Here is a 26,939-nt window from a genome sequence, read left to right as displayed (position 1 = left end):
TCACTGTGACAAGAGGTTGTGTAGAAGCTTCCTCGGGGCTCCTTTCATGTCCCTGTAGATGAAGGGATTCAGCATGGGGGTGATCACTGTGTACAGAACCGAGGCAAACACCCCTGCCCAGGATGCTTGTGCCCAGGTGGAACTGAGGTAGACCCCCAGGCAGGTCCCATAAAACAAGGAGACAATGGAGAGGTGAGATCCACAGGTGGAGAACACCTTACGCTTCCCTCCTGTGGTGGAGATCCTCAAGACAGAAGCCACGATCTGAGAATAAGAGAAAAGGATTCTCACCAGAAGGAAAAAGCCCATGATCCCTGTGAAAAGGTACAAGATAATGTTGTTGATGAAGGTGTTGGAGCAGGCGAGTTTGAGAGCCTCAGGGAGTTCACAGAAATAGTGTGGGATTGCAACGATGGCGCAGAAAGAGAGTCACAATGTAGAGAGACTCTCGGGTAGGGCCCCCAACGCACTGATGAGCCAGGTCAGGAGAAGGAGCCAAGCACAGAGCCTGGAGTTCATGATGTCTGTGTAGCGCAGAGGATGACAGATGACCACGAAGCAGTTGTAAGCCATCACCATCAGAAGGAGGTTGTCCAAGAGTCCAAAAACTGTGAAGAAGAACATCTGGGTGATGCAGCCTGCATAGCTGACGGCTTTGCTCTGCATCTGGATGTTCACCAGCATCTTGGGGACAGTGGTGGAGGTGAAGCAGATGTCCACCAAGGACAGGTTGGAGAGGAAGAAGTACATGGGTGTGTGGAGGTGGAGGTCTGAGAGGATGGCCAGGATGATGAGTAGGTTCCCAGTGACCATCACCAGGCAGAGAGATAAGAACATCCAGAAAAGACAAGGCTGTATCTCTGGCTGCTCTGAGAGTCCCAGGAGGAGAAATATAGGAATCTGGGCGTGGTTTCCTGGTTCCTTGTAAGAGAAATTCCTGCAAGGCAGAGGCAGAAACAAGGGTAAACAACCAACAGGAGTTTAGGAAAGGTGATGGCTTCTAACTTGAATCTGATGCATTGACAAGACCCAGCCCCTTCATAATGGTCCCTTCATTTCTTTCTGTCAATGTGGAATTTCCAAATTCCGCCATCTTTGCCTATGTTGCCAACCAGAGCTTGAAAACCTAGATGCAAAATCTGATTGAGTACACAGAGCTGATCTCATCTGTCCTACTGCCCCGACACCTGCTCTAGTCAGACTTTGTCAACTCAGATGAATCTGAATTACTATGGGGCTTTACTTTTAAATGCAGCAACAACAACAATCATAACAGTTGGAATAATAATTCAACAATCATGCATCTATATGTAATTTCCCTAAGTGGTAAGAATGCCCCGTTTTCCATGCCCTTGATTCTTTTTTTTTTTTTTCATTAAACCCTACAAGTGAGGGTAGATGTTTAGTTATGGTACCTTCATCGCATATCAGTGTGCCCGGGGCTGAACACCCAGCTCCTCTCTGGGCTCAGCTTTCTTCTGATGCACGCTCTGGGAGGCAGGGTGAGGCTTCAGGTAATTGAGCTCTTGACACTGCTGTGTGACACCTGGATTGAGTTCTCAGATTGGCTCCTTCTGTGGGATCCTTGTGGACATTCAGGGAGTGAGCTAGCAAAGGAGAACTCCATCTCTCTCCTCTTCTGCCTCTGAAGTAAATAAATAAAAATAAAAAAGCATAAGAGACCAATCATCAAGGATGAAATTGCATCATTAGCCAAATTTATCTCCCTTGAGAGCCCAGACACCAAATCTGTAATTTTGAATTTTCACCCATTTGCAATATATAAAGATTACTTCTAACCTATTCCTTTTGTGTTTTCAGGACCTGTTATTCAGCCTCCTTGTAGTGATGTATAGCACAGTGGAAATTCATCAGTCCAATTATACAGTCCAAAATATCCCACTATGTAGCTTCTGAGCACACAATAGAAAGGGTTTCAAAGGCTCCAAGTATGAAGTAGTGATGAGGAGAGGAACACGTTGATGGCCTGGATTTGACCAGTGCACATTGCCTGTGGTGGAATGAAAAGGCCATGCCAAGATGGCCACTGGCAAGCACGCGTCAGTTACTCAGGAATGGCTTTGAAACCCACCTGGCAACGGACCCTGCCTGACAACAGGCTGTGATTGGATGGCTTTGGAAACCACATGGCAAACGGAGCCTGCCTGGCAACAGGCTGTGATTGGTTAGGGCATAAACCGCCCCTTGACCATATTGGCTGTCTTGGCTATATAAGATTTGTACTCTTCATGTAGGATCTCTGTCCTAAATGTGCTGTACATTGTGATTTAATGCTATAACTAGTACTCAAACAGTATTTTACACTTTGTGTTTCTGTGTGGGTGCAAACTGTTGAAAGCTTTACTTAATATATACTAAATTGATCTTCTGTATATAAAGAGAATTGAAAATGAATCTTGATGTGAATGGAAGGGGAGAGGGAATGGGAAATGGGAGGGTTGTGGGTGGAAGGGAAGTTATAGGGGGGAAAAAGCCATTGTAATCCATAAGCTATACTTTGGAAATTTATATTCATTAAATAAAAGTTTTTAAAAAAAGAAATGAAGCAATGAGGATGTACAAAGTCCTTCTGTGGTCTGAGGTTCTGGATCCAGTCAATCCAAAGCTCCACAGTTGAAGCCTTTTTTTGCAATTTTGCAGAAATTAACAAATTTCCCTTTTTTGCTTAAAAAAAGAAAGAAAGAAATGAGTCTGCTGGCTGCTCGCCTCTGGCCCGCTTTCACCCAGACGTGTGGTGACTCCGTGCCTCTTGCTCCCACCACGCTCCTCATCTCAGAACAAATCCACCACCACATCTGCCTACTTGTATTAGAATCTCACACTATGCCCTGGATATGTGTATAATTATTATGTATTAATGAAAATTCCTTGAATGTTTACAGAGATGGAAATACTGGCTACCTTGACTTGATATTCACATACTGAATACGAGTATTGAATTTTCACACTGTCCTCCATAAATAGGAATAAATAGTTGAAGTCAGAGTGCATGAATTTTTCTGAATCTTCATTATCCCTGATACCAAAAGACAGCAGCCTGGTCCTAACAGCAGCAGCATGAAAATAACTCAACTCAGAAAGACAAGGTTTCATGATTTCATTCGTATGTTAAGATGATCTCACAAAAGTTAAAATATGAGGCCAGGAAGGAAGGAGGAGAGGGAGAGATGGCAAAGTGTTGATTGATGAGTACTGAGTTATAGATAGATACGGCAAGAAGTTCTGTGATTCTATTGCACAGTCATCTGACTGTAGATATTGCTTTTATACTGTACATTGTGTACTAAAAATCCTAGATGGGATTCTGGATGTTTTCACTATATAGACATGTGAAATGTTTGAGGAGATTGATCTATCATTATGGAATATCACACAATGTATACATGTATCAAAACACCACAGAGTACCTCAGAAATATGTCCAAGTTTTGTGTAAAATTTTCATGCTCAGCTTTCAATGTGTCAAACCATTTTCATATTTTTTAACATTTTGTTAATTGAACACTTTAATGCATTATGGAACCTTTTACTATCATGTCAATTAAAACTAGGTTATCTGGCTGGCGCCATGGCTTAACAGGCTAATCCTCCACCGTGCGGCACCAGCACACTGGGTTCTAGTCCCGGTTGGGGCACTGGATTCTATCCCGGTTGCCCCTCTTCCAGGCCAGCTCTCTGCTATGGCCCGGGAAGGCAGTGGAGGATGGCCCAAGTGCTTGGGCCCTGCACCCGCATGGGAGACCAGGAGAAGCACCTGGCTGCTGGCTTCGGATCAGCGAGATGGGCCGTCCACAGCGGCCATTGGAGGGTGAACCAATGGCAAAAGGAAGACCTTTCTCTCTGTTTCTCTCTCTCACTATCCACTCTGCCTGTCAAAAAAAAAAAAAAGCTAGGTTATCTCCAAAAATGATAGATAAAATATTAAGTTGGAAAGATGATAAGAACAAAAAAAGAAAGAAATTTTAAAGTCACTCTTATTAATTAGCATAAATGGAAACCATTTCAATGAAATGGCTATAAATATAGTATTCATCAATTTGTAAGCCACAGTACCTACAGTGATGAATAGCATTTAACCAGAAAACAATGAACATTTCCTATCAGTGGCTGATTTACCTAGTACAGACAATGAGTAGAAAAATCATCTAGATACAAAGAATTTTCTTGATAGATGCCAAAAAGACACTGTGTGGAAACAGTGCCAAGATCTTAACTGTGATGAAAGAGCTTCCTTAACCTTCAGCTGATAACTTCCCTTATACATTACATGAGGAACCTCCATAAAGCTCCCAAAGGAACAAATACACCTGCTCCTGCCGTGAACTGACACGGCCCTGACATCTCAAACAAATGTGACCCGAGAAGAAGCATTGAACACAGCTTCATGTCTTGGGTAAGTGTAAACCCAGTGTACTTTCAAATGACAAAACTGGAAACTTAAAATCCTTCAGAAACCTATTCCAACTAAAAAGTCATTTTGATAAGGTTCAGTCATGACAGACAAATGAATACAAAGGATCTTGATAAACGTCATGGAAAATACATGTAATAAAAACATGATGCCTGGTTTTCAAAAACATTTTTTCCACAAAAATACACATATTTTAATTCCATTTTGCCACTGATATTCTGGAGTGCTTTTTATGTCATTTTCTTCTGTTTTCAGCAATAAACAGATGTGTCATAGGGAAAAATATCCTAGTCAATAAAGCACAGGAATGTAACATACATAGACCAGCCAGTTGAGAAATGAAATGAGTAGTAAGTCATGTTATTAACACCACCTGCAGAATCCATGGCAACCCCTTGGCTGAACCACCACATTTCACCTCCTTAGAAAGGCATGAGAGCAGCCCCATTCCTGCCTGCCTATGGCAGAGACAGTGGAAGTGATTGGGAAAATTTGTCATGTATGTGAATCAATGAAGAGGCTTGGACCCTTGGATATGCAACAGCCAGTAAGGCAATCAGGGAAGCCTGGCCCTGGGTGGGATGCTAGGAGGAGCTCAACATCCCTCCGGAGACGGAGGAGCGCTCTGTAGAAATGGAGTCAGAAAGAGCAGAGGGAGGAGAGAGATGTTGAGAGCTGGGGGTTGCAGTTAAAACCAGAAGCTCTTTCCATTGTTATGCACTAGGCCTTTTTTAATTAATGGGTTTTCCTCATTTCCCTTCTCCAAACTATGCCCACAGATGACCTGTCTTTCTGTTCCTTTGTAGCATTTTCCAAGAATGAGCTCTGTGGTGGCTTGCAGATGTGTTGTGAGCTTTGTCATTTCCGGCAACTTGACGGTACAGGCAGCAACAGCATCCTCACCATTGGGGAAGGGGTCCAGTCAGACAGGGGCTCATGGACCACAGTGATGTTCCAGGAGGCCTGAGAGAGTTTCTGCTTTCCTTGAATTGGTGAACTGAGAGTGAGGGCTGTATACTGTTCTCTCAGCTCCAAAACCTGAATTCTCTCAGCTTCTCATTAAGTTGCATTTTCGAATGCCATACTCTCTAAGCAGTATAATTGCTAGGATTCTTGGAACCATAAAGGAATAGAAACATCTCAGTCTATTAGGTCCTCTTGAGGGTATCTCTGATGTCACAAGAATACGCACCCTCCCATTGGGGCCATTAAGAAACTGCTTCTTAAAACTGTGAAATGATGCAGGGAAGGGATGGGCGTTGTGGTGCAGTGGATTGAACAACTATCTGGGAGGCCTGCATCCCATTCTGGAGTGCCAGTTTGAGTCCCAGTTCCTCTGCTTCCAATCCAGCTCTCTGCTAATGCACCTGGGAAGCAGCAGGAGATGGCTCAAGTTTTTTGGCCACTGTGGGAAACCCAGATAAAGTTCCAGGCTCTTGGTTTTGGGTCTGGTCCATCCCTGGCTTTGCAGTTTTTTGAGATGCCAACTAGAGGATGGAAGATCTCTCTCTCTCTCTCTCTCTCTCTCTCTCTCTCTCTCTCTCTCCCTCCCTCCCTCTCTCTCTCCCTCTCTCTCTCATTCTCTCTCCCTCCCTCTCCCTCTCCCTCTGTCTCTCCCTCTCTCTCTCTCCCTCTCTCTCTCCCCCTCCCTCTCTCTCTAATAAATAATAAATAAATAAAATTAATTTTATGGGATGGCTCTGTGGCACAGTGGGCTAAGCCTCCATCTGCAGCGCTGGGAGCCCCTGTGAGTGCTGGTTCAAGTACCGGCTGCTCCTCTTCCTGTCCAGCTCTCTTCTGTGGCCTGGGAAGGCAGTAGAAGATGGCCCAAGTGCTTGGGCCCCTGCACCCATGTGAGAGACCTGGAAGAAGTTCCTGGCTACTGGTTTCAGATCAGCCCAGCTCTAGCCATTGCAGCCACTTGAGGAGTGAACCAGTGGATGGAAGACCTCTCTCTCTCTGTCTGTCTCTCTGCCTCTCCCTCTCTCTGTAACTCTGCCTCTCATATAAATAAATAAAATCTTTAAAAAAATTAGTTTTAATAAAAAAGACTGAAAAGGGCATGATATAATGATAAAGATATCAATGCAACAGAAGGTATAACAATTGAGGTCTGTGATTATGATTCAATAGGCTCAAAAATTGAATTAATTTGAAGTGGGTATTTAGCATGTGGTTAAAATACCCACATCCCACTTCAGTGTGCCTGGGTTTAATCACCCCAATTTACTGTTACAGAGAGTTCTGGGAGCTCCCAGTGATGTCTCAGTAGCTGGGTTGCTGCTAATCAAATGAGAGACCTAGCGTGTGCTTTTGGCTCCCTGCTCTGACCCTGGCCCAGCTGTGGTCACTGTGAGCATTTGGGGAGTGAAGACCAGATGGGAGGCCTATCATTTGTCTGTATGTCTGTCTGTTTATTTCTCTGTCTCTATGCCCCTCTAATACACTGAAAAAAAATCTTAAAATTTGAAAAGGTAAGTTTATTTAAGTGCAAACCAGTCATGAAACCCATGCTTGTTAATTTTATGCACTTACAAGAACTTTTTTGAAGACTCCTGAGTATCCACCTAACAGTGGAGCACCAACATGATGTAGAAAGTAAATGTTGAGCGGCTGGTGCTGTGGCATATGGGGTAAAGCTGTTGTCTCTAGTGCCAGCATCCCATATGGGCACTGGTTTGAGTCACAGCTGTTCCATTTCCGATCCAGCTCTCCGCTATGGCCTGAGAAAGCAGTAGAAGATGGCCCAGGTCCTTGGGCCCCTACGCCCATGTGGGAGATTAGGAAGAAGCTCCTGCATCCTGGCTTCAGGTTGGCTCAGCTCCAGCCATTGTGGCCATTTGGGGAGTGAACCTCCCTATCTCTCTCTCTCTCTCTCTCTCTCTCTCTCTGGCTCTACCTCTCTCTGTAACTCTGCCTTTCATATAAATAAAATGAATATTTTTAAAAATCACATATAAAAGGATCACTGTCCAGATTATATAACAAAAGGCTACAAGATACAATGGATGTTCAATCAGTGTCAACTTTCAGCTGTCAATGGCAAATTCAAACCTCAACGAAGCCAACTTAACTCACTGGGAACTTCAAGGTGCTAGAATTCTCCTGTTCTAGGTTTATCTCCCATGACGCTTTGACATGGAGAGAGAAAGTGCACAAAATTAAGCACATGGCATCTAAGAGTGTAGTTTGGTGAGATTTGACTAACATCATTATCTGTGTAGCCATTGGACCCTGATCAGGACAGAGAATATTTAATGTCACTCTGTAAGGTTCCTTGATGCCACTTTCTGAGGCCATCTTTGTCCCCACCACACACTTTTGCAAATGGAACTGTACAGTATTAGCTTTTGGTTTCCTGACAATTTAATGTTTTGGAGTTCATCCATTCTAGTTCAGAGATCATTGCTCTTTGTTTCTGAGTATAATTTAATCAAAATTTTTATTTTCTGTTTCTTCTTTATTTTTAAAGAAACAGATTTCATGTACTTCAAAAATACAATTTTAAGGTAACCAGGCTTCCTTCCCTTCCTAATCCCCTCCCTCTCTCCCTCCCTTCCTCTCTTCCTCACTTCCTTTCCTTCTTTTTCCTTTATTTTTGCAATAATATAATTTCAATTTAATTTATAATTAAAGGCTTAATACACCACTACTTATTTTTGTTTTGACAGGCAGAGTGGACAGTGAGAGAGAGAGAGAGACAGAGAGAAAGGTCTTCCTTTACCGTTGGTTCACCCTCCAATGGCCACTGCAGCTGGCGCACTGCGGCCAGAGCACCACGCTGATCCGAAGGCAGGAACCAGGTGCTTCTCCTGGTCTCCCATGGGGTGCAGGGCCCAAGCACTTGGGCCATCCTCCACTGCACTCCCGGGCCACAGCAGAGAGCTGGACTGGAAAAGGGGCGACTGGGACAGAATCCGGCACCCCGACTAGAACTAGAACCCGGGGTGCCAGCACTACAGGCAGAGGATTAGCCTGTTGAGCCGTGGTGCCGGCCACACCACTACTTATTTAATGTTCAACAAGTAGAAAGTAGAAAGACTACAATTCCATAGCAATATACAAGGGCTAGAAGCAATAATCAGATCATAAGATGTTAGTTTATTCTTATACTTTTTTCTATATTAACTGCCACATATCAGAGAAAATATATGATGTTTGTCTTTTGGGACTGGCTTAGTGCAATAAGTATGGTCTCCAGTTGCATCCATTTTGTTGTGAATGACAGGATTTCATTCTTTTTAATGGCTAGGTAGTATTCCATTATGTATATACAAACATTATGGAAGACAGTATGGAGAATCCTCAGAAATCTGAAAATAGGTCTGCCATATGACCCAGCCATCCTACTCCTGGGAATTTACCCAAGAAAATAAAATCAAATATGAAAGCGTTCTTTGTACCCTCACAAAAAAGTCAGCTGAATTCACAATAGCAAAGATAAGGAATTAACCCAATGTCCATCAACAGATGACACAGATGAAAGGAATGAAGGAGGGGAATTGAGGGAGGGAGAGAGGAAAGGGAAGAAATATGGTTATCACCTTAGGATTGTTCCTGTGAGGGGTCGGCATTGTGGAGTAATGGGTAAAGCCAGCGCCTGCAATGCTGACATCCCATATGGGCACTGGTTCATATTCCAGCTGCTCCACTTCTGATCCAGCTCCCTGCTAATGGCCCAAGTCCTTTGGCCCCTGCTACATATGTGGGAAGCCTAGAGGAAGCTCCTGGCTTTGGCCTGGCCAAACCCAGCTGTTGAGGCTATCTAGGGAGTGGACCAGTGGATGGAAGCACTCTCTCTCTCTCTCTCTCTCTCTCTCTCTCTCTCTCTCTCTCTTCTCTCTCTGTAACCTGAAAACAAATAAAGAAACTTTTAAATAAAGAATTTTACCTATGGAATACATAGAATCTGCTTTCTTTATATTAATAAAAATTTTTAAAAATAGAGTGAGGGAGAAAAGAAGAAAATGTAATCACAATAAAAAAAAATCATTCATCTGATGATGAACCCTTCAATTCCATATGGTAAGTGGCATTTCTCAAGTTTAGAGATGAACAGGCAAATGCCTCCATTTTTATTTCCTGTCATGAGGAAAACACTCAAGTAAACCAGTACCAGGACAAAGATACTTTACAAAATTCATACAAAATGGAATTAAAAGATTGGGGCTGGTGCTGTGGCATAGCAGGTAAAGTCACCACCTGCAGTGCCAGAATCCCATACGGGCACTGGTTAGAGATCAGGTCGCTCCAGTTCCGATCCAGCTCTCTGCTATGGCCTGGGAAAGTAGTGGAAGATGAGAGTAGTGAAGATGGCGGAATAGTGAGGACGCACACTGATACTCCGGGAAAAGATGGTTTAATAAAAGTGGAGTTACTCTAGTTTCAGGGAAAGGCTCAGGGAAAAAATTGCAGAGGAAACTCTTCTGGATCTAGTGGATGTGACACAGATGACCTACGGGGACAGCAAGGACGCCCACGGCTCCAGAGCCCAACTGTGGAGTCGGCACACCAGCCCTGGAAGGCGAGGTGAGGCAAACCCTGCGTAACCCGAGACATTGGTGGGGAAACAGCAGATAGAGCCTAGAGGGAACGAGGCTTGAAGCCCTGCTGGGGAAAGTTCACCAGGCTAACTAGAGGAGAGAGGGAAAAAAGGGACTGGTATGGATGAGTTTCTCTCTCTCCGCCCACCTCACAAAGGCGAGCAAGACAGAGAGCAGGCGCCATTTTGGACATACGTAAAAGCTGCGTGACATCAGGGCTGTGTACGACCTCAGAGCTGAACCCGCCCTCAGTCAAACAGAAAAACCTGACTCTGGGGGGGTGAAAAACAGGAGGTTAGGAACTAGTGAATGTGTGGAGCTAATGAACTGAGATGGTGAAAAAAGCGACAGTGGGTGAGAGAACTCACAGAGTTCACGTGAGTACTATCCAGAGACACTGCAATTCGGTAACCTTGGCAACTTGGTGGGAGAATGCAGAGAAATTTGAGAACACACTGAGGGCTACACAGACACTTTGTGTGGTCCTTGGGGTAGAGCAGATGAAAGAAATACCCACAGGAGCCAGAGATCAGAAGCTGACTACCTTCAATTCTACTCAGCTGTGTGGTATTACTTCCCTTCTGAATCAAAGAGAGAGATTTACCACACCTAACCTGAGTGTGTCACCTTTGGCACACCCTTAACCCTGACGAACCAAACAGAGATCTCTGTCCATGCCCACCTCAAGCCTCTAAAGCTCCTCCAAAAACAGACAGTCCACTTAATACAGTCATAGTATAACAAGAAAAAAACACCACAGTGAGGGAAGAAGAATCCAAAGAATATCTACACGATGCCAAGCAACAAACACAGAAACCAAGGGAACAAGATCAATGAAGACATTATGATGCCCCCAAAAGAACAAGACACCCCAAGCCAAGATTATGAAAATGATGAGATAGAAGAAATGCAAGAAGCAGATCTCAAAAAATTGATGCTAAGAACATTTAGAAGTTTTCAAAAACAAATTCTTGAACTACAGAAATCCTTACTGGACAGAATAGAAAATCTCTCATGCGAAAATGAAATATTAAGGAGGAATCGAAATGAAATGCAGAAATAGAAGAACAGGAAAGTGTGATAGTGAAGAGAAATCAAAAAGAAATGAAGAACTCAATAGATCAAATGACAAACACACTAGAGAGCCTTAAAACCAGAGCCAGTGAATCAGAAGAGAGAATATCGGACTTAGAAGACAGAGCACAAAAGTGCACTTGTGAAAGTATACAGTCAAACCAAAGAAAAGAAGAGGAAATTAGAAATCTAAAAAACATTGTTGGGAATCTACAGGATACTATTTAAAAACTCAACATTCGGGTTCTAGGAGTTCCTGAAGTATGGAGAGAGAGAAAGGATTAGAAGGCATTTTCAGTGAGATACTAGCAGAGAACTTCCCTGGTTGGAAGGACAGAGACATCCTAGTACAGGAAGCTCATAGAACCCCTAGTAAACATGACCAAAAGATATCTTCACCACGACACGTAGTAATCAAACTCACCACAGTGAAACATAAAGAAAAGATTCCAAAATGTGCAAGAGAGAAACGTCAGATTACTCTCAGAGGATCTCCAATTAGACTCACAGCAGACTTCTCATCAGAAACCCTACAGACTAGAAGGGAATGGCGAGACATAGCCCAGGTACTAAGAGAGAAAAACTGCCAGGCCAGCATATTATATCCTGCAAAGCTCTTATTTGTGAAAGAGGTGAAATAAAGACCTTTCATAGCAAACAGAAATTGACCACTCGTCCAGCACTGCAAAAGATGCTTAAAGATATGTTACACACAGAAACACAGAAACACGGTCATCAATATGAAAGAAGGTAAAGGAAGGAAACCTCACAGCAAAAGATCAAACCATATAAGAGAAAAAATCATTGGGAAAATGGAAGGGCAAAGTTACTACTCATCAATAGTCACATTGAACATTAATGGTCTCAAATCTCCAGTTAAAAGACACCGATTGCCTGAATGGGTTAAGGAACAAAACCCATCTATCTGCTGCTTACAAGAAACACATCTTTCCAACAAAGAAGCATGCAGACTGAAAGTGAAAGGCTGGAAAAAGATATACCATGCCAACAGAAATGAAAAAAGAGCGGGCGTAGCCATCTTAATATCAGACAACATAAACTTTACACAAAATCTGTGAAGAGAGACAAAGAGGGGCACCATATAATGATCAAGGGATAAATTAAACAGGAAGATATAACAATTATCAATGTATATGCACCTAATTACAGGGCACCGGTTTATTTAAAAGATTTGTTAAGGGACTTAAAGGGAGACTTAGATTCCAATACAATAATACTGGGGGACTTCAATACTCCACTCTCAGAGATAGACAGATCAACAAGGAGACAGTAGATTTAATGACACTATAGCCCAAATGGATCTAACAGATATCTACAGAATATTTCATCCTACATCTAAAGACTTTACATTCTTCTCAGCAGTACATGGAACCTTCTCTAGGATGGACCACATACTAGGCCATAAAGCAAGTCTCAGCAAATTTAAAAGAATTAGAATCACACCATGCACCTTCTCAGACCATAGTGGAATGAAGTTGGAAATTAGCAACTCAGAAATCCCTAGAACATATGCAAAAACATGGAGATTGAACAACATGCTCCTGAATGAACAATGGGTCATAGAAGAAATAAAAAACTTTCTGGAAGTAAATGAGGATAACAGCACAAAATACCAAAACTTATGGGATACAGCAAAAGCAGTGTTAAAGGAAAGTTTATAGCAATAGGTGCATACATCAAGAAATTGGAAAAGCACCAAATAGATTAGCTTACAGTTCATCTCAAGGATCTAGAAAATTGGCATCAAACCATACCCAAACACAGTAGGAGAAGAGAAATAATTAAAATCAAAGAAGAAATCAACAGGATTGAATAAAAAAATTACAAAAAATCAGCCAAACAAGGAGCTGGTTTTTTGAAAAAACAAACAAAATTGACACCCCATTGGCCCAACTAACTAAAAAAAAAGACTCAAATCAATAAAATCAAAGATGAAAAAGGAAACATAACAACAGACACCACAGAAATAAAAAGAATCATCAGAAATTACTACAAGGGCTTGTATGCCAGCAAACAGGGAAATCTATTAGAAATAGATAGAATCCTGGACACATACAACCTACCTAAATTGAGCCAGGAAGACATAGAAAACCTAAACAGACCCATAACTGACACAGAAATTGAAACAGTAATAAAGGCCCTCCCAACAAAGAAAAGCCCAGGACCAGATGGATTCACTGATGAAATCTATCAGACATTTAAAGAACTAACTCCGATTCTTCTTAAACTATTCAGAACAATCGAAATAGAGGGAATCCTCCCAAATTCTTTCTATGAAGCCAGCATCACCTTAATTCCTAAGCCGGAAAAAGAGGCAGCATTGAAAGAAAATTACAGACCAATATCCCTGATGGACATAGATGCAACAATCCTCAATAAAATACTGGCCAATAGAATGCAACAACACATCAGAAAGATCATCCACCCAGACCAAGTGGGATTTATCCCTGGTATGCAGGGATGCCTCAGTGTTTGCAAATCAATCGATGTGATACACCACATTAACAGACTGCAGAGGAAAAACCATATGATTCTCTCAATAGCTGCAGAGAAAGCATTTGATAAAATACAACACCCTTTCATAATGAAAACCATAAGCAAGTTGGGTATAGAAGGAACATTCCTCAAAACAATCAAAGCAATATATGAAAAACCCACGACCAGCATCCTATTGAATGGGGAAAAGTTGGAAGCATTTCCGCTGAGATCTGGTACCAGACAGGGATGCCCACTCTCACCACTGCTATTCAATATAGTTCTGGAAGTTCTAGCCAGAGCTATTAGGCAAGAAAAAGAAATTAAAGGGATACAAATCGGGAAGGACGAACTCAAACTATCCCTCTTTGCAGATGACATGATTCTGTATTTAGGGGACCCAAAGAACTCTACTAAGAGACTACTGGAACTCATCGAAGAGTTTGGCAAAGTAGCAGGATATAAAATCAATGCACAAAAATCAACAGCCTTTGTATACACAGGCAATGCCATGGCTGAGAAAGAACTTCGAAGATCAATCCCATTCACAATAGCTACAAAAACAATCAAATACCTTGGAATAAACTTAACCAAAGACGTTAAATATCTCTATGATGAGAATTACAAAATCTTAAAGAAAGAAATAGAAGAGGATACCAAAAACTGGAAAAATCTTCCAAGCCCATGGATTGGAAGAATCAATATAATCAAAATGTGTATTATCACAAAAGCAATGTATACATTCAATGCAATACCAATCAAGATATCGAAGACATTCTTCTCAGATCTGGAAAAAATGATGCTCAAATTCATATGGAGGCACAGCAAACCTCAAATTGCTAAAGCAATCTTGTACAACAGAAACAAAGCCGGAGGCATCACAATCCCAGATTTCAGGGCATACTACAGGGCAGTTGTTATCAAAACAGCATGGTACTGGTACAGAAACAGATGGATAGACCAATGGAACAGAATAGAAACACCAGAAATCAATCCAAACATCTACAGCCAACTTATATTTGATCAAGGATCTAAAACCAATCACTGGTATAAGGACAGTCTATTCAATAAATGGTGCTGGGAAAACTGGATTTAACGAGCAGAAGCATGAAGCAAGACTCCTACCTTACACCTTACACAAAAATTCACTCAACATAGATTAAAGACTTAAATCTACGCTCTGACACCATCAAATTATTAGAGAGCATTGGAGAAAACCTTCAAGATACAGGCCTCGACAAAGACTTCTTGGAAAAGACCCCAGAAGCACAGGCAGTCAAAACCAAAATTAACATTTGGGATTGCATCAAATTGAGAAGTTTCTGTACTTCAAAAGAAACAGTCAGGAAAGTGAAGAGGCAACCAACAGAATGGGAAAAAATATTTGCAAACTATGCAATGGATAAAGGGCTGGTAACCAGAATCTACAAAGAGATCAAGAAATTCCACAACATCAAAACAAACAACCCACTTAAGAGATGGGCCAAAGACCTCAATAGACATTTTTCGAAAGAAGAAATCCAAATGGCCAACAGACACATGAAAAAATGTTCAAGATCACTAGCAATCAGAGAAATGCAAATCAAAACCACAATGAGGTTTCACCTCATCCCGGTAAGAATGGCTCACATTCAGAAATCTACCAACAACAGATGCTGGCGAGGATGTAGGGGGAAAGGGACACTAACCCACTGTTGGTGGGAATGCAAACTGGTTAAGCCACTATGGAAGTCAGTCTGGAGATTCCTCAGAAACCTGAACATAACCCTACCATACATCCCAGCCATCCCACTCTTTGGAATTTACCCAAAGGAAATTTAATTGGCAAACAAAAAAGCGGTCTGCACCTTAATGTTTATTGCAGCTCAATTCACAATAGCTAAGACCTGGAACCAACCCAAATGCCCATCAACAGTAGACTGGATAAAGAAATTATGGGACATGTACTCTATAGAACACTATACAGCAGTCAAAACAATGAAACCCGGTCATTTGCAGCAAGATGGAGGAATCTGGAAACCATCATGCTGAGTGAATTAAGCCAGTTCAAAGGGACAAATATCATATGTTCTCACTGATCGGTGACAACTAACCGAGCATCAAATTGGAAACCTGGTAAAGTGAAATGGACACTATGAGAAATAATGACTTGTTAAGCCCTTGTCATCACTGGTGATGTACAATTTAATACTTTATCCCTTTTAGTATTTTTTTGTTCTACTTAATACTATTGGTTGAACTCTGTAATTAACACACAATTATTCTTAGGTGTTTAAAGTTAACTGAAAAGTGATCTCTGTTAAATATAAGAGTGGGAATAAGAGAGGGAGGAGATTCACAATTTGGGACATGCTCAAGCTGACTTGCCCCAAATGGTGGAGTTAGAAACATACCAGGGGATTCCAATACAATCCCATCAAGGTTGCATGTACCAATGCCATCTCACTAGTCCAAGTGATCAATTTCAGGTCACAGTAGATCATAATGATAGGTCTAAGAGTCAAAGGGATCACATAAACAAGAATAGTGTCTGCTAATACTAACTGATATAATAAAAAAGGGAGAGAACAATCCAACATGGGAAGCGGGATACACAGCAGACTCATAGAATGGCAGATGTCCTAAACAGCACTCTGGCCTCGGAATCAGCCTTTAAGGCATTCGGATATGGCTGAAGCACCCATGAGTGTATTTTAGGCATGGAAAGCCAAGACACTCTGGCAAAAAAAAAAAACCTAAATGAAAGATCTCTGCGAGTGAGATCCCAGTGGAAAGAACAGGCCATCAAAGAAGGAAGTACCTTTCTCTGAAGGGAGCAGAGAACTTCCACTTTGACTATGGCCTTGTCGAAATAAGATCAAAGTCAGCGTGCTCAGGGGGCTTCCATGGCCTTGGCAACTCATGACTAAAGCATGGGGAGATTGCTGACGCCTTAAACAAGAGTGTCAATTTGTTAAGTCAACAACAGGAGTCACTGTGCACTTACTCCCCATGTAGGATTTCTGTCCTTAATGTGTAGTTCAATGTGAATTAATGCTATGACTAGTGCTCAAACAGTATTTTGCACTTTGTGTTCTGTGTGGGTGCAAACTGATGAAATCTTTACTTAATATATACTAAATTGATCTTATGTATATAAAGAGAATTGATAATGAATCTTGATGTGAATGGAATGGGATAGGGAGCGGAAGATGGGAGGGTTTGGTGTGGGAAGGACGTTATGGGGGGAAGCCATTGTAATCTATTAACTGTACTTTGGAAATTTATATTTACTAAATAAATGTTTAAAAAAAGAAAGAATGTAGTGGAAGATGTCCCAAGTCCTTGGGCCCCTGTGCCCATATGGAAGACCCTGAAGAATCTCTGGCTCCTGGCTTCGGAATGGCGCAGCTCCAGCCATTGCGGCTATTTTGCGAGTGAACCAGTGGATGGAAAACCTCTTTTTTTCTCTCTCTCTCTCTTTCTCTCTCTCTCTCTCTCTCTCTGCCTCTGCCTCTGCCTCTCTGTAACTCTGACTTTCAAATAAATAAATAAATCTTTTTTTAAAAAGACCTTTACATAACATTAAGAATTCAGGTTTAAAAAAAGATACACTTACTTTGGTGCAAAATACTTGAAATCTATGCACAGCTTTTTTCCATGAACACTTTCAATTTTTTCATGAACAAACTTTCAATTCAATTTCTTTGCACAAAATGAACTTGTCTCTTAATTCCATTTCCTTGAACTTTTTAAAGTCACCTTATGTACAGATACTGAGCTGCTGAGTCCCACATTTAACCATCTATGGTCAGATCCTATGGTGGATGAAGGATTCTTGGTGCAGAAGACCTCAGAATATACACACTTGGCGCTTACATTATACCATAGCCTGAATATCCTGAGTGGCCCAAGTATCCAAACTGGCTGTGCAGAATCAGCTGAGAGCTAGTTACATATGTGGAATCATGGCTACCTAACATGCCAAATAAGAATCCGCATCTCAGGAAGATCCCCAAGCGATTCAGAAACAGAATGAAGTTGAAGTTCTGGTCTACAGTAGAGTTTGTCAGACCTCTAGTGTTGGTATTTTTGCTAGATCATTCTTTGTAGTGGGGGCTACACTAGGCACTATAGAATTTTCAGCATAACCTTGGCCTCAATCCATAGGTAGCCAGTTACACCTTTGCAGTTGTGAGAAGCAAAATTCTCCAGATATTTCCAAGTGTCTGTTAGAGACAAGATCGTTCCTGAATGGGGACCATTGCATAGACCAGAAGAAATGGAAATGTCTTGACCAGGTTCCAATCAAATCTTGATTTTGACATGGGTCATAACTGTTAAAGATCATTTAACCCTTCCAAGCCCAGACCATGAAGAACAGACTTTTGCAGAGAGTAAATTAGAGAATAAAAAGAGCTCAATATATCTATTTTCATTACCAAATTTCTCAGTATTATAAAACTAACTGACAGCTCTTAGCTTGGGGTATAAATATGACATTTCTAATTTTTGAGCAAGGTCATAATGCAGCCAAGAAACATAGTGTCCATAGATTTATATAAAGAGAAATATATTCCATTTGTTCACCTCTTTGTTGAAAAGGGGGTTTCTTTCTGGTGATATAAAGCACTGTGTTCTCACTACGAGGGAGTGCTTTGGAAATCCAAGGATCCCAGTCAAAACAGATTCCTCAGACTTTACAGAAAATTATAACCTGGGCCGGTGCCGTGGCTCAATAGGCTAATCCTCCACCTTGCGGCGCCGGCACATCGGGTTCTAGTCCTGGTTGGGGCGCCGGATTCTGTCCCGGTTGCCCCTCTTCCAGGCCAGCTCTCTGCTGTGGCCCAGGAAGGCAGTGGAGGATGGCCCAGGTCCTTGGGCCCTGCACCCCATGGGAGACCAGGAGAAGCACCTGGCTCCTGGCTTCGGATCGGCACAATGCGCCGGCTGCAGTGCGCCGGCCACGGTGGCCATTGGAGGGTGAACCAACAGCAAAAAGGAAGACCTTTCTCTCTGTCTCTCTCTCTCACTATCCACTCTGCCTGTCAAAAAAAGAAAGAAAGAAAATTATAACCTGGTTCTGGGATAAAGTATTAGGAGATTAGATCTTGGGAACACAAGCAAGTCTGTGGGGAAGGAGTAACAAAGACTGATTGGACCTGATGTTTAACTTGGTGTCTTGGGAACACAGAATCAGCAAGAGAAAATTAATTGCTATGCAGAGTGATGTCCCACAGGGCAATAATGAGCTCAGGGTCAGAGTACAAGAGGGAAATGTGCCCAGGGGAAGGAGATGCAGGGAGTTGTAAATATCTCTTCTGCTGTTGTCAACCCTGGACTGGACTGAGTGTGGTGGTTGCTTTAGGAGACTTGCCTGTGACTTGGGGATTAATGCTTCACTCTCTCCTGCTGTCTTCTCTGGGAGAGAGCTTTGGTCCCCATCATCAACCATCCAGGGAGGCATTCAGACTTCCACACAGAGACCGTCCTCTTGGAGAACTCATCCAGGTGAGCCCAAGGAACCACCAGTACTGCAGGCAAAGTTTAGAGAGAATGGAAGCCAAGAATATTTACCTACAGTCACCTGAGAGCAAGTTCATCCCAAGTCACAGCTGAGAGACTGCTGTGAATGTTTGATTTATGGCTCAGCCAGTTGAAATATTTATTTATTTATTTATGATGTTAAAGAGGGAGATGTTGAACACAGTGATGCAGAGGAGTATTGCTGACAATTGATTGCAATGAAAGAAGGAATGGGAGGCTTACAGTGATTTCATTAAAAAATCACAAGGGACTTCATCAAATTTTTGGAAAGGTGGAATTGGAAGGTAGTATACTGTGGTGCAAAAATTTTTGCCATTCGTGTATTATTTTTCAGAGCACCCATTTTGCATGAACTTCTTGATGATCCAATGTATGTCTAAGGGTCTCTAGAATCAGTAAGAGATATCATATATTTTTCTGTAGAGGATTAGACAGTGAAATGAGGACATTTATTATTTCTGAGATACAGCACTATTTCAAAAATATTTTTAAAAATTTTTAAGGTTATTTTAGCTTTATTTGAAAGACACACCACACACACACACACAGAGAGAGAGAGAGAGAGAGAGAGAGAGAGAGAGAGAGAGGACTTACACACACTGGTTAGTTCTCAAAATGCTTGCAGTAGCCAGAACTGCAGTAGACTGAAGCCAGGAGCTAGGGAACACAATCTGGGTCTTCCATGTGGATGGCAGGGACAACACCACTTAAGCCATCACCTTCTGTCTCCCTCAGTGGCACTGGAATCAGCATTAGAGTCCAGACTTGAGCCAAGGCACCCAGATGTTGAATGTGGAAGCCCAGGTGGTGGCTTAACCCCTTCACCAAATGCCCTCCACACCATCCTCTTTATTCACATTCCCTTCCTTTCCTGCAGAATGCACGTGTGTTCACATAGCTCTGTGACAATACAGAGGGGATGAAGCAGCTGAGCTCTTGCAAGATACAGGTAAAGACTGAGTGCTGTGTAATTAACATGCTAACGACATCATGGCCCCAGGGATAACTCCCTGTACATCCTGTTCAGAGTAGAAGGGCACAAGACCTTACAGAGCATGGTCTGGGGAGCCCTTTACATTATGGACAAAGAAGGGAAGCAGGACTTGAGTGCACGCCTAAGTTTTGTCACAAAGGAGATCTGAATTAAAAATCCAGGGCAGTCATTGTGGATACCTGCATTCCTAATAGGAGGACCTAGGTTCAAATATTGCCTCTGCTTCCAATTCCAGCTCCCTGCTAATGAGCAGCTGGGAAGGTGCCAGGTGATGGGTCAATAGCATGGGTCCCTGCCACCCACATGGGAGACTCAGATGGAGTTCAGGGCTCCTGGCTTCTGACTAGCCCAGCAACAGCTGTTGTAGGCATTTGGGGAGTGAACCAGCAGCTGAAAGAAGATTCTCTCTCTCTCTCTCTCTCTCTCTCTCTCTCTCTCTCTTTCTCTTTCTCCCTCCCTCTCCATAATTTCTTTTTTTTTAAATTTTTTGACAGGCAGAGTGGACAGTAGAGGGAGACAGAGAGAAAGGTCTTCCTTTTTGCCATTGGTTCACCCTCTGATGGCCGTCGCGGTAGGCGTGCTGCGGCCGGCGCACCGCGCTGATCCGATGGCAGGAGCCAGGTGCTTATCCTGGTCTCCCATGGAGTGCAGGGCCCAACCACTTGGGCCATCCTCCACTGCACTACCTGGCCACAGCAGAGAGCTGGCCTGGAAGAGGGGCAACCGGGACAGGATCGGTGCCCCGACCGGGACTAGAACCCGGTGTGCCAGTGCCGCAAGGCAGAGGATTAGCCTAGTGAGCCGCGGCGCCGGCTCCTCTCCATAATTTCTTTTGAATAGTTAAATATACATCAGACAAGAACATTGAGAAATGCACCTGACTCACCTGCTGTTGGGCCTTAGAAAACCCACTGAAGTTGGTCTTTCTGTGCATGGTTGCTTCACAGAAGGTAAAGCACCCATTTGCTTTTACTTTGCAGTCCACATGAAAGCTGACCTCACAGAAGCACAGAAGAATGGCCACCAGCCGTGGGAGGGGTGGGGGCAGAGATTGAAAGCCTTGGTCACTGGGGACAGATTTGCAGTTAGGCAGGCGGGGTGAGTCTGAGGCTCTATTTCAAGACCTGTAGGATGTCGAGGGTTACCATAATGACAATGAATTCTGAATTTCAGCGTCACTAGAAGAGAGTATTTTGAATATTCTCATCATAAAAATGATATTATCCTGTATCAAGACATCGCATTCTACCCATAAAAGTGTACATCCTCTATGTGCATTTGCTGTGTATAAGTGAAATTGGTATCTTTCATTTGATTGTCTTAGCTCTTGCCTACATTCCTGCAGACCTGTGGGATTTTACTTTTCACCTGTTGAACTCTTCGTTTAGGGGAGCATTAAGCCTCGACTATAAGGGAAAGTGAAAAGGTGTTATCTCAAGAATGTACAAAATAGAAAAATAAAACTTAGAAAAGTTGGCCCAATCAATATGGAATAAGTGCAGGGAAAACAACCCCGACATTTTCTGTAATCACGTCCTGATGTGTTGCTCACTGTGGGTTTCCCCGTGTGAGTGTTTAGTTGATTCTTGCTGTTTTCCTCACAGACACAGAGGAGTCTTGGCACCCGAAGGACGTCTTCCTTCTTTCCTTAGAGGGTGTTTGTGTCCTCTGCTGGCTGCTGCTGGTCTCTGAAGCCATCCTGGGAGTTGGAAGGGTGCCAGGGCCAGGAGCTTGTTCTTCCTCAGAGTCTCTCAGGAGCTACCTGAGCTTGTTAGCGCTTTCCCCTCCGGGGGCCGCTGAATTCCTCACTTTTGGCTCACTTCTGCAAACAAGCACAGATTGTGGCCCCAGGGCACACAGGCAGGGGAGAATCACAGGCTGGAATTTCTGGATACCATTTGTACATCCTATGGAGAAAGAACATTTTACATTTGTACATCCAATGGAGAAGGAACATTTGACACTGATGGTGTGCTTGGTACATGCTGTCTTCTGATGTTGTCCCTGGGGTTAGAAGAACACTGGATCAGCCCAGGAGGCCACGGCAAGTGGTGTGTGCATGTGTGTGCATACTTGATAGGGTGTGTATGTGTGCATCTGTGTATGTATGTGTGTGCATGTATGTAGGTGTGCTTCTGTGTGCACATGTGTGTGGGTGTATGTGTGTGCATGCATGTGGATTACATATGTGGGTTGGTGCGTACATGTGTGTATGCTTGCTCATGTGTGTGTGAGTGTGTGCACATGTGCATGTGTGTGTGTTCAGCAGTGAGATCAGATTTCAGAGAAGCTGGACCTGAGCTCAATAGAAGGGGACCTCAAGATGTCCATGGAAAAATAAAATTAAAAGATGGCTTCATTTTGGTGCAAAAAAGTCTTGGAATCTAGGCCTAGTTTTCAAAAACTGTGCATTTAAAAATAATTTCTTCCTTGTATTCACTTCATTTCCTGTTTATTTGAAGGGCAGAGGGGCAGAGACAAAGAGAGAATCTTCCATCCACTGGTTCACTTCCCCAGTGCCTGCGTCAGCAGGTTCTGGGCCAGGCAGCAGCCTGGAGCTCCATCTGAGTCTCCCCCATGTGTAGCAGCAACACAAACATTTGATCCCTCATCCGCTGCCTCCCAGGGTGTGCAACTGCAGGGGGCTGGATTGGCCTCAGAGCCTGGATGCACACCCAGGGACTCTCCTGGAGGACGTGGGTTCTCAACCAGCATCTGAACGGCTGCACCACTCGCCCAGCCCCTGGCTATGCATTCTTCATAGAGCTTTTGGAAGGACTCTCAATGCACAGATTTCAACTGTGTTTGCCTCAAAGTAGGTTTAACTCTTAATTCCATTTCCTCAGAAGTTCCTGAGTGGGTTTGTGCGTGTCAAGAGATGAGAATAGGACTCAGAGGAAGGGGCCCTGAGCTCCATGTCCTCCGAGATGGAGGCCAGAGTGCAGGACAGAGCTGGGGAGGAGGAGATGCCATCCGTCCCTGGGCAATTAGACAGCCGGGTTTACATCAGATGCAAGGCAGCGACAGCTGTGCCCAGGGACTCCTGGTGTCCTCAGGTCTGAGCAGCGATGAGGACCCCTTGTTTGTCACCACTCTGTGACCTCCTCACTCATCACTCTTCCTCCACGTTCCCCACCCCCACCCTAGCACAGCTGCTTCCTTGTCATCCTGGGACAACCAGAACCAGCACCCATGTGGGAGGCCTGGAGTGAGTTCAGGGATCCTGACTGAGACCTGGCCCAGCTCCCACTGCTGAGAGCCTCTGGGGAGTGAACCAACAGTGGAAGATTGATGTCAGTGCTGGATGAAGGCTGAGAGTAGAACAGCAATTACTGATTAGAGATGGCCCAGGGACTTCCTGTAGGGAGCAGATTTTAGACACCCTATAGGGATCCAGGCCCTTACTGCAGAAATAAATGGTGGCATTTCTGCCAGGTTAATACTACACGATTGTGCTATTTTTATTTTCTTTTCCTATTAGTCACATGGAGCCCAGGAATGGGACTCAGATAATTGAATTTCTTCTCCTGGGATTCTCAGAGGACCCAGCTCTGCAGCCCCTCATGTTTGGACTCTTCCTCTCCATGTACCTGGTCACTGTGGCTGGGAACCTGATCATCGTCCTGGCCATCCTCTCAGACCCCCACCTCCACACGCCCATGTACTTCTTCCTCTCCAACCTGTCCTTGGTGGATGTCTGCTTCACCTCCACCACCATCCCCAAGATGCTGGTGAACATCCAGACACAGAGCCAAGCCATCAGCTATGCAGGCTGCATCACCCAGATATACTTCTTCATACTCTTTGGAGTTTTGGACAACTTCCTCCTGACTGTGATGGCCTATGACAGGTTCATGGCCATCTGTCACCCTCTGCACTACACGGTCACCATGAACCCCCGGCTCTGTGTGCAGCTGGTCCTGGTGTCCTGGGTCATCAGTGTCCTAAACTCCTTGTCACACAGCCTCCTGGTGCTGCGGCTGTCCTTCTGCACACACCTGGAAATCCCCCACTTCTTCTGTGAACTGAAAAAGGTTGTCCTACTTGCTTGCTCTGACACCTTTCCCAACGACATGGTCATGTATTTTTCAGCAGGCCTGGTGTTTTGTGGTCCCCTGGCTGGGATCCTGTACTCCTACTCTAAGATCGTCTCCTCCATCTGTGCAATCTCCTCAGCTCAGGGGAAATATAAGGCATTCTCCACCTGTGCCTCTCACCTCTCCGTTGTCTCCTTATTTTATTGCACCTGCCTAGGTGTTTACTTTAGTTCCTCTGCTACCCACAACTCACACTCCACTGCCACAGCCTCGGTGATGTACAGCGTGGTCACCCCCATGCTGAACCCCTTCATCTACAGCCTGCGGAACAAGGACATGATGGGCGCTCTGAAAAGACTCTTCACTGGGAAGCCATAAAACAACCCTCTCACAGGAAGTGCCCATGACTGCCAAGCCCTAAGTCTCAGTAACAGACATTTCAACTCCTTTAATATTTCGTCTATTATCCTCTTTGTTTACTTGAATGCCAGAGCAAAGAAGATGAGACAAAGATATCACCCATCTGCTAGTCACTCCTTAAATGCCTGCCAAAGCCAAGGATGGACAGGGCCAAAACCAGGAGCCAGGGAATCTATCTTTGTCTCTCTTGGAGCTGTCATGGACTAAAGTCCTTGAGACAGCACCTGCTGCCTTCCAAGTGCATTGGCAGGAAGCTGTGTCAGAAGGCAGAGGGGAGATCTAAGTCCATCCACTGTGATAAGGTTGTGGGGGTACCAGTCACTTAACCCACTGCACCTCATCTGCCACTAGCATTGCAATTCCTTTATGAGATCATGGAATGAGAACTTGCTCCTTTAACTTACTGTCCTGGCATTCCAATTTCCTTGAATTCCACAACTTTATTGAAATCAAGCTACCGCTTTTAAGTTGTCTGTTCCCTCAAAAGATGTCTGATATTTCTCGCCTTGTTGATTTCCTACTTTCCCAAAGTTCTTTCCAGCCTGAGATCAGAAACTATTTGGTGTTCCCCATTCATGGCACACACTGGTGTGTTTACTGCTGCTCCTATAGTTTCATCTACAGTTAACAGCTGAGGCCATTGCTATAAATTTACCATCAAAGAAATTCTACAATCACAGTTCTACACTTTTGTCTCTGCTGTTACTTTGTATTCCTCTGTAGCAGCTCCAATTTCTGACAATGTAGTGATTTAAGGATTGATCACGAGAGCTTTGTCCTCTTGTGAAGATTCTGTTCCCATATTTAGCACACTGCTCACAGTGCTAACTCTACTCTGAAACACAGCACTAATGAAATACTGCTTAGCATGTGTGTGTGTTAAAAATGCAGTTCACACACAAAGACCAATTTACACTAATCAATGGATTTAACATGGTCTTGAAGTCAGAGATGACCTTAAACATGTAAACTTTTCAATTGTATGTTGAATTTTCTTTTTTTAAAACTTTTATTTAATAAATATAAATTTCCAAAGTACAGCTTTTGGATTACAGTGGCTTTTCCCCCCATAACCTCCCTCCCACTCACAACCATCCCATCTCCCGCTCCCTCTCCCATCCCATTCACATCAAGATTCATTTTCAATTCTCTTTATATACAGAAGATCAATTTAGTATATACTAAGTGTGCACCCACACAGAAACGCAAAGTGTAAAGTACTGTTTGAGTACCAGTTATACCATTAATTCACATAGTACAACATATTAAGGACAGAGATCCTACGTGGGGAATAAGTGCACAGTGACTCCTGTTGTTGATTTAACAATTGACACTCTTGTTTATGGCATCAGTAATCACCTGATGCTCTTGTCATGAGCTGTCAAGGCTATGGAGGCCTTCTGAGTTTGCCAACTCCGATCTTATTTAGACAAGGTCATAGTCAAAGTGGAAGTTCTCTCCTCCCTTCAGAGAGAGGTACCTCCTTCTTTGATGGCCCATTCCTTACGCTGTGATCTCACTCGCAGAGATCTTTCATTTAGGTCATTTTTTTCCAGAGTGTCTTGGCTTTCCATGCCTAAAATACTCTCATGGGCTTTTTAGCTGGATCCAAATGCCTTAAAGGCTGATTCTGAGGCCAGAGTGCTGTTTAGGACATCTGCCATTCTATGGGAACTCCATTTTGGTCTCCAACATATATTGTACAGGGTCCAAGCACATAGATCATTGTCTGCTGCTTTCCCAGGCATGTTAACAGGGAGCTGGATAAAAAGAGCACAGTTGAGACTTGATCTAGCACTCATATGAGATGCTGATGTCATGAATAGTGGCCTAACTTGCTGGCCTTTCCATGAACTTTTTAAGGACCCCTTGTATTTACAATTTCAAAATTTTCCACCAAGAAAAATCTTTTAATTTTGTTTCATGAATATCTAAAATTATTTACTTATCCATTTGAAATACAGAGAGAGAGAGAGAGAGAGAGAGAAGACAAAGGGAGATATAGAATTCTCACCCACTGCTTCATTCTTCAAATGTTCAAAATGGCTGGAGGACCAGAGCTGGGAAGTGGGAACTCCATTCTGGTCTCCCAAATACATGGCCGGGATCCAACCACTTGAGCCATCAATGCTGCCTCCCAGGGTTGATATTGGCAGGAAGCTGGAGTCTGGAGCCTGAGTTAGGAATTGAACCCATGTTCTCTGCTGTAGGAGGTGCATGTCTTAACCACTGGGCCAAGCACCTGCCTCCTGAACTTTTTGAAGTTCTCTTGTGTATGGACATTTGTTATACGGAAGGGGTGTATCTCACATTAGCTTGAAAAACTTAGCTTGGTGAGTAAAACCTAGGAGAAATGTCCATCTATCAGGAACAATGTAATTTGGTCCTCAACCCCACATCCTACAGATTAAAAAAAAA

General features: G+C 43.4%; 1 protein-coding gene and 1 pseudogene across 1 annotated transcript; one reads left to right on the top strand and one right to left on the bottom strand.

Annotated features, from left to right (window-relative positions):
• Positions 1–22,779, bottom strand: LOC133749242 (putative olfactory receptor 7A2; annotated as a pseudogene).
• Positions 22,780–23,525: 746 nt separating this feature from the next.
• Positions 23,526–24,479, top strand: LOC133749497 (olfactory receptor 7A17-like). The gene has a single exon (XM_062178669.1). It carries the CDS (start codon positions 23,550–23,552, stop codon positions 24,477–24,479), a length of 930 nt encoding a protein of 309 aa, XP_062034653.1. The 5' UTR covers positions 23,526–23,549.
• The last annotated feature ends 2,460 nt before the right edge of the window (positions 24,480–26,939 follow it).

The sequence above is a fragment of the Lepus europaeus genome, chromosome 20 (assembly GCF_033115175.1).
Source record: "Lepus europaeus isolate LE1 chromosome 20, mLepTim1.pri, whole genome shotgun sequence".
Lineage (NCBI taxonomy): Eukaryota > Metazoa > Chordata > Mammalia > Lagomorpha > Leporidae > Lepus > Lepus europaeus.
Note: the sequence above shows the minus strand (reverse complement) of the source record. Positions and strands in the feature narration are given on the sequence as shown.

Excerpts from the sequence above, each read along its gene's own strand:
- LOC133749497 (XM_062178669.1), top strand. The coding sequence starts at position 23,550 with ATGGAGCCCAGGAATGGGACTCAGATAATTGAATTTCTTCTCCTGGGA.